The sequence below is a fragment of the Chiloscyllium plagiosum genome, unplaced genomic scaffold (assembly GCF_004010195.1).
Source record: "Chiloscyllium plagiosum isolate BGI_BamShark_2017 unplaced genomic scaffold, ASM401019v2 scaf_11259, whole genome shotgun sequence".
In the NCBI taxonomy this organism is placed as follows: Eukaryota; Metazoa; Chordata; class Chondrichthyes; order Orectolobiformes; family Hemiscylliidae; genus Chiloscyllium; species Chiloscyllium plagiosum.
In genome coordinates, this window is record NW_025214677.1 from 23638 (window position 1) to 31817 (window position 8180).

At 56.0% G+C, this 8180-nt stretch overlaps 1 protein-coding gene across 1 annotated transcript in view; it reads left to right on the forward strand.

The window, feature by feature from the left end:
• fibpa (fibroblast growth factor (acidic) intracellular binding protein a) overlaps positions 1 to 5608 on the forward strand; it is a 14348-nt gene extending 8740 nt beyond the window's left edge. The window contains exons 7-10 of the mRNA XM_043686527.1: positions 617 to 680; positions 1190 to 1276; positions 2050 to 2147; positions 5203 to 5608. Of these exons, the coding sequence (XP_043542462.1) occupies positions 617 to 680; positions 1190 to 1276; positions 2050 to 2147; positions 5203 to 5272 (319 nt within the window). The 3' untranslated portion in view covers positions 5273 to 5608. The remainder of the gene's footprint in view (positions 1 to 616; positions 681 to 1189; positions 1277 to 2049; positions 2148 to 5202) is intronic.
• Positions 5609 to 8180: the final 2572 nt, after the last annotated feature.

Sequence of the window (8180 nt, forward strand, 5' to 3'; positions counted from 1 at the left end):
AGGACAGCACAGGGTTAGATACAGAGTAAAGCTCCCTCTACACTGTCTCCCATCAAACACTCCTAGGACAAGGACAGCACGGGGTTAGATACAGAATAAAGCTCCCTCTACTGTCTCCCATCAAACACTCCCAGGACAGGGACAGCACGGGGTTAGATACAGAGTAAAGCTACCTCTACACTGTTTCCCATCAAACATTCCTAGGACAGGACAGCACAGGGTTAGATACAGAGTAAAGCTCCCTCTACACTGTCCCCTATCAGACACTCCCAGGACAGGGACAGCACAGGGTTAGATGCAGATTAAAGCTCCCTCTACACTGACCTCCTCCATCAAACACTACACTGTTCCCATCAAACACTCCCAGGGACAGGGACAGCACGGGGTTAGATACAGAGTAAAGCTCCCTCTACACTGCCCCCCCCCCCATCAAACACTCCCAGGACAGGGGCAGGGTTGGGAGAGAGTAATTCAGTTTTAATTGAGTTGTGTTGGCTGATGAGCTCAGTGTCTGGTTTCCTCTGGCTTTGCGTTTCGGGGAGTTATTTTCTGAGGGGAAGTGAATTTCATTTTGTTGCCCTGTGTTTGTGTTTGTGTGTGTGTGTTCTCCCTGCAGCCTGGTGTGTACAGCACTGAGGGGGAAAGTCAGCACCTTCTCTGAAATGGAAGCCAACTTTAAGGTAAGAGGGAAGCGTTCTCGGAGGAATATCCGCCAGTGTGAAGCCCGTGACTCCATTCCTCCAGGCCGAACCCTGTGTCCCAATCCCGTTGGGATGTGGCCTGATTCCCAAGCTCCTGTTATGCCTGGGATGACCGTGGAAACGAATGGTTTAATCAATTTACCCTGAGTGATGGATACAAGCACAGTACACAAGCCAATCAGCTACCAGTTGTTGGCCGAACCTCCGCCTGTGTACCCACACCCAGTGTCTGACCTTTTGTCCCACTGCTCGCCCAAAGCAGCAGTGTAAACACAGCTCACAATGAAACCCAGGACCTGGGTCAACTCCTTCCGCAGTCGGAGGCTTGAGAAGCTGTCCTTCTGGTCCACGACTGTAAACCGGAAGCTGCAGTGACCGCCCTGATGTGGTCTTTACTGGTGGTTTGTGTCTGAAGTGAGGGAGAAGGGGGTTGGGGGGGTGGGGGTGGGAGTCCAACGCTGAATAAGCCAATGCCGTCTGCTTTCCAGAACCTCTCTCGGGCTTTGATTAACATCGCCGCCAAGCTCATCCACACCAAGGACGTCCGCGACCTCTTCATTGACCTGGTGGAAAAGGTGGGTCCCACATGTTCAACAGGAGGAGGCCATTCAGCCCCCACCCTAACCTGCACATCCCTGGGCACTATGGGACAATTTAGCACGGCCAATCCACCCTAACCTGCACATCCCTGGGCACTATGGGACAATTTCCCACAGTCAATCCACCCTAACCTGTACATCCCTGGGCACTATGGGACAATTTAGCACGGCCAATCCACCCTAACCTGCACATCTTTGGACTGTGGGAGGAAACCCACGCAGGCACTAGGAGAATGTGCAAACTCCACCCAGACAGTCACCTGAGGTTGGAATCAAACCTGGGAACCCTGGCGCCATGAGGCAGCGGCGCTAACCACTGAGCCATCGTGCCATGGACCGGAGACTTCCCCAGGCCCAGGCCCATCCCCACCGAGAGCAGATAAACAGGGGAGAGCAGGAGAGAGTTTACATTGAAAATGCTTCTAGGTTTGACCTTATTCATTCCGACGATGGCTGGCTGGGCCAGCATTGATCACTCTTCCCTGAAGGTGGTGTTGACTGTGTCGGTGTGGGGTCAGGGGTCGTGGGTCAGAGGCCAGTGAGAGTGGGGTGAGCCACTCCACGTTCCCGAGGTTTGATTGAACCAGCTGGTGCTCCCGAGGGAGGGCAGGCCCGGTGCCCCTTGCGGCCCCTAAAACGGGCGGGGAGGGGGTACCCGCACCCACCTCTATTGGGAACCCAACGCCCCCCCCCACCCCGACACTGTGCATACCCAGCCTCACCCTGGCCGTGCTCTCTCTCCCGGACAGTTTATCGAACCGTGCAAGTCTGATCGCTGGAGTAGCAACGACGTCTGGGTCTTCCTCACGCAGTACACCAACGCTGCCCGCGCCCTCGACGCCTTCAGGTAAGCACGGGGTCAGAGATCGGGGGGGGATAGAGCCGGGTGGGAATCGAGCTCCGAATACTCCCACTCCCTCCCCATTCACAGAATCCCTACAGTGTGGACACTATTTAGCCCACCAACTCCATACCAAATCTCTGAGCAGTAACTCCAGCCAAACCCGATTTTCCCCCATCCTATTACTCTACATATCCCCTGACTAATGCACCTAACCCCCACACCCCTGAACCCTGTGGGGCAATTTCCCGTGGCCAATTCACCCGGACCTTTGGACTGTGGGAGGAAACCGGAGCACCCGGAGGAAGCCCCACGCAGACCCGGGGAGAATGTGCAAACTCCACACAGACAGTCACCCGAGGGTGGGATCGAACCCGGGTCCTGGCGCCGTGAGGCAGCAGTGCCGTCCACTCCTCCTGCGCCAGTGACTGAGCTCAAGTGTAAACCCTGGGAGAACGCGTCAGACCCAAAGGACGGTCCACTGCGCTTTTGTAGCGACCTTCAGGAGAGGCCGAGGTCCAGCCACAGACCGGATGCTGAGCTGGACCGGTCGTGGACCGTGGTGCGGGACAGACCATACGCAGCTGCAGGGGGTAGACCATTTGGCCCGTCAATCTCCTCCTCCATCCACTGGCTGATCAGATCATCCTCAACTCCACCTCCCTGCCTCTTTTTTCCCCCATCACCCTCCATTCTAAAATCCGTCTCTCCCAGCCTTGAATATCCTGAACGCACCATCCTCAACACCCCCCTCCCACAGGAGAAATTCCTCCTCATCTCTGTCTTAAACAGGCGACACCCCCCCCTTACTCTGAGCTGATGCCCCTCTGGGCCCTAGACTCTCCCACACCAGGGGGAAATAACCTTTCCTCATCCCCTCCGTCAAAGTCCTGCTGGGAATCCCGAATGTTTCGCTGAGGCCGCCTCTCGTACCTCGAAACTCCACTGAGTAACGGCTCCCATCTGCTCAACCCCTCCTCATCAGACAGTCCCTCCCCACCTTCCCTTGGTCTGACATGTTCGCCCGAGATTTACATTCACTGCCGCAGGGGGAGTGGGCAGCACGGTGGGCTCAGTGGTTAGCACTGCTGCCTCACGGCGCCAGGGACCCGGGTTCGATTCCACCCTCGGGCGACTGTCCGTGTGGAGCCGGTGTCAGCAAGATCCTTTCCTGGATACGGGATCTCTTTGTGCTTTTCCGGCTGTGGCCTTGCGTTGTTTCAGCGAGACGTCCCTGTTTTTGTACTCTGTTCCCTTTGGAATAAAGCCCTGCCGTTTTATTTGCTTTCCCTGTTGCCCGCTGAACTTGAGAGTCCTGTAGCGAGTAACTCACCTCCCTTGCCCCCCTCCCTCCCATCCCATCACCTACAAGGCACAAGTTAGGAGGCTGAGGGAATACTCCCCACTTGCCCCCAGATGGGGGGCGGCTCCAACTACACTCGAGAAGCTCGACACCATCCAGGGACAAAGCAGCCCCCACTCGATTGGTACCGCATCCCCACTCCGACGCTCAGCAGCCGCAGTGTGTACCATCTACAAGATGCACTGCAGATCCTCAGGCAGCACCTTCCAACCCCACAACCTCTACCATCCAGAAGGACAAGGGGCAGCAGACATATGGGAGCACCACTCTTCTGAGCCCCATCGCCATCCCAGTTTGGAGATACATCACCCGTTCCTTCACTGTCGCTGGGTCAGGATCCTGGACCCCCCCCCCCCCTCCCTAACAGCGCTGTGTGGGGGTCCCTACACCACGCGGATTCCCAGTGGTTCAGGAAGGCAACTCAATGAAGCAACTAGGGTTTGGGAATAGACTGGGTTAACCCAGTAATGCCCGCGCCTAGTGAGGTCATTTTTAAAAAATACTTCTTGAAGCATAAGCACTGTTTCAGTATGGGCAATAAATTACATGGGAAAAAATTTGTTAAAACCTTTTCTTTTATAATAGTTGTATGTTTTGGACATCAGAAATTTCAGGTACTGGGGGAATAGCGTTGGCACTGAAACCTTTCCAGAGAAAGCGCTTCACGGTGCCCGCTAGGAACTGCAGGCCAACCAATCAGGCCATTCAGTCTCCAAGGCTTACGAAACGATTCTCTTTTTCGATGATTATGGGAGGACATTAATAAAGTTGCAAACGCGGCTGAGCACAGATTAGCGTTCAGTACAACGGGCAGGTCCGTTACTATTCAGATGTTGAGAGTCTGGGTGACACAAAGATGGTGGGAAAGCTCAGAGTACCGATGATCCAGTCCCTCAAAGCTCAGCTAAGTAAGCCAGCACGAGATTCTATTTCTAGGGGGCTAGAATTATATAAATTGAGGAGGTTGCTCCTGTATTCAACCTCAGTTAGACCATACTTAGCTACTGCGCTGAGTTCTGGTCTCCTAGTTTATAAACAGGAGATAGAGGGACTAGAAAGGGTGGAGGGAACATTCACAAGAATGATACAGGAATATCTAGGGAAACGTATCAGACTGAGTCTGCTCGCCTCTTGTAAAGAGAAGACTGAGGTGAGATCCCAACAGAGTTTTCGGAAGCGTCCCTCTTGTGGAGAGAACCATCACTACAGGCTGTCGATCACCTGATGAAGGAGCGACGCTCCGAAAGCTAGTGTGCTTCCAATTAAACCTGTTGGACTATAACCTGGTGTTGTGTGATTTTTAACTTTGTACACCCCAGTCCAACACCGGCCTCTCTGAATCACGATTGTACAGCAGGCACCAAGAATCCCTGTCGGGGAATTTGTGTGGGGGGGGGAGTCCAGAGTGCCGGGAGAATGCGGGAGTCTCTCCCACAAAAGTAGGAGGGGTGTTGATTTGCCCCTGGGGATGTGGGACAGGTAGATCCAGGAATGGTAGGAGACGAGCAGAATTAGAGGGGGTAGGGCTGAATGGCCTCCATAAGATACAGGAGCAGAAGCAGACCATTTGGCCCGTCTGCTCCGCTGTTGGATCACGGCTGATCTGTTTGGCAGTCCCTTACTGACGCCGAACCCTCTCGGATCTGTGTCCCTTCTCTCCCTGTGCCCCTTGTAACATGCTGTGTTTTCTTCACCTAGACACCAGTGTCTCTGGGAGCGATACATGGGCACCATCAAAAGCTGCATCATGACGATGTACCACGACTGAGGGTCCCTCGGGTCTCCTGACCCCCCCTCCCCACCCCCACCCAGCGGGGGAGGGAATGGCGGTGAGCTTTCGCCCTGACGTAGGGAAGGAGTGCCCCCTTCTGGACAGCGGTCTGTTGTGCTTCCCGCCAGGAAGATGCTGCTTGGATCTCGCTCCTGATGTTTCCTGTTCGGTGGGCGAGGGGGTGGTTTCGGGGCAGGACCTGGCGGAGAGAGCCACATTGTTTTCTTTGTGAAGCAAGGGACCGTCTCCGAAAAGGGACGTTATCCCTCGAGGTTTCCGCCCGCCCCTGGGCTCAGCTCCTGGTTGTACAATAAAGCTCTGGGTTTGTTCTCACCCTGGTCTGAATCTCTCACTTGCGTGTTGGCGATGGAGACGCTGCTAGGGGTGTGGGGTGGGTGTCTGGAGCTGGCAGAAGGCAGCGTGCTGATGCACTGTTTACAGGTTTGGCTCTCCCTCTCTCTCTGCTTCCCCCTGCCCTATCTACCCTATCCATCTCCCTCTCTGTCTCTCTGTCTGTCTCTCTCTCTCTCTCTCTCTCTCTCTCTCTCTGGGTCACCCCCAGAACTTACCGAGGGCGACAATGGCAGACGGGATGCCCCCTGAGACCTCACTGAGGGCCCTCACGGACTCTCTTTTTCCCACCCACCCCCAACCCCTACCTCTGGGAGGTGGCAGCACCAGATTACTCTCCTCCAGTTCCTGCCCTCTGTTGTCCTGCTGGTGGTACGGTGGCTCAGTAGTTAGCCCTGCTGCCTCACAGCACCAGGGACCCAGGTTCAATTCCCGCCTCAGGCGATTGTCTGTGTGGGGTTTGCACATTCTCCCCGTGTCTGCATAGGTTTCCTCCGGGTGCTCCGGTTTCCTCGCAGAGCCCAAAGATGTGCAGGTTAGGGTGGATTGGCCGTGCTAAATTGTCCCATAATGCCATGGGATGTGCAGGTTAGGGTGGATTGGCCGTGCTAAATTGCCCCATAGTGCCCAGGGATGTGCAGGTTAGGGTGGATTGGCTGTGCTAAATTGCCCCATAGTGCCCAGGGATGTGTACACTCAGTGCATTAGTCAGGGGTAAGTGTAGGGAAATACCTCTGGGTGGGATGCTCTTCAGAGGGTCGGTGTGGACCTGTTGGGCCAAATGGCCTGTTTCCACACCGTGGGGATTCAATGATGGTCTGTTGGGTGAGCCCCTGCTTCCAGGTGTTCCCCGGAATTGAGGGTGGGGTGGGGGAGAGGGTGTTCCTAAGTGGCACTGGTGGTCATCTGGCAAAGATGGCAGCCTCCCAGTGACCCCTCCTCCATGGTGCGGACCCCCCTGTACGGTCTCGAATATGGCCATTCAGCCTGCAGTGCCGGCTACCTCATGCCGATGTCTTGCCTTCTCCTGCTGCCTGCCATTTTGATCCGCCCATCCAGTGCTCCTCGTGAATGTCGCCATTGGGCCTTTACCCTCCCTCCTGCATTTCCAGGCAGGGTGCACCGCAGTAGGCTCGCTCTCCCTCCTTTTACACGCGGGGCCAGCATCTCCCCTGTCCGCTCTGCCCGGCCCTGCCTGAAAACCCCTCTCAGATCTCTCTCCCTCCAGCCGCCTTCTCTCCCTGGAGCACACTTGCCAGTCTCCCCATCACTGACCGTTTCTCAGTGTGAGCCATGAGCAGCCCAGTGCTCCCACACACCCGAGGACTTGCTGGTGAATTCCTGCCCCCCCCCCCCTCCTCCCCCGGGCTGGAAACAAGGGACAAAGATGAGGGGGGGGGTGACGCATGAGGTGAGAGTTCATTGCCTCCTGCAGGTAGGGGACTGTCACTGCACGGAGCTCCAGGGAGAGTTGGACTTCCCCCAGAGGAATGTGTCACTTTGGTGAGGGGGGCACACCGTGTTGGCGAGGTCACCACACCCTCCTCCACCCTCCCCCCCCCCAACCTTAAATCTTCGTGTCGATCAGCTGGCTCCCGCAACTCGGAACCGATCTACCAACCCAAGTGCAGGCCTTCAGCCCCACAGCCGTAGTCAGCCGCGATCCGTAACTCCCTAACGTTCCCTCTACCATTGCCATGAAACCGGGGACCGACCCTCATCCAATGGGGGGGGGGGGGTAGAGGATGGTGTGCCCTGGATGGACCCTGAGAAGCTACAGCAGACTGGGCCACACAGCGAAGCGATTCCCATAACCAACAGATCTGCAATCCTCGCCATGCCCAGCCGCCAATGGTGGTGGACAAGTAAACACCTCACAGGAAGGAGGAGGGTGGGGATAGTTGCAGACCCTCCCATGCCCAGCGCCAAAGGGAAGGCTGAAGCATTGGCAGCAATCTTCAGGCAGAAGTGTCAAGCAGATGATCCACCCCAGCCTCCTCCAGTGGTCCTCAATCTGTCTTCAAGCAACAGTTGGAGACACTGGGGCTAATGCAAAGGTAATGGGCCCTGACTATAGTCCGGCAATAGTTCTTGAAGACCTGTGCTCCAGAACTTGCCAGTCCCCTTGCCAAGCTCTTCCAAGACAGTTACAACACTGGCATCTACCCAACGATACCAGGCAATGATCATCTTCGACGAGAGACAATCTCACCATCACCCCTTGATATTCAATGGTGTTACTATCACTGAATCCCCCCACGTCAACATTCTGAGGGCTGGTGTTCAACTGGACCAGCCATATGAACGCAGTGGTTACAAGATAGACAAGCAGGAGGTTGGGGGAACACAGCAAGGCAGGCAGCGTCAGGAGGGACAAGCAGGAGGCTGGGGGAACACAGCAAGGCAGGCAGCGTCAGGAGGGACAAGCAGGAGGCTGGGGGAACACACCTAGGCAGGCAGCGTCAGGAGGGACAGGCAGGAGGCTGGGGGAACACAGCAAGGCAGGCAGCATCAGGAGGGACAGGCAGGAGCCTGGGGGAACACAGCAAGGCAG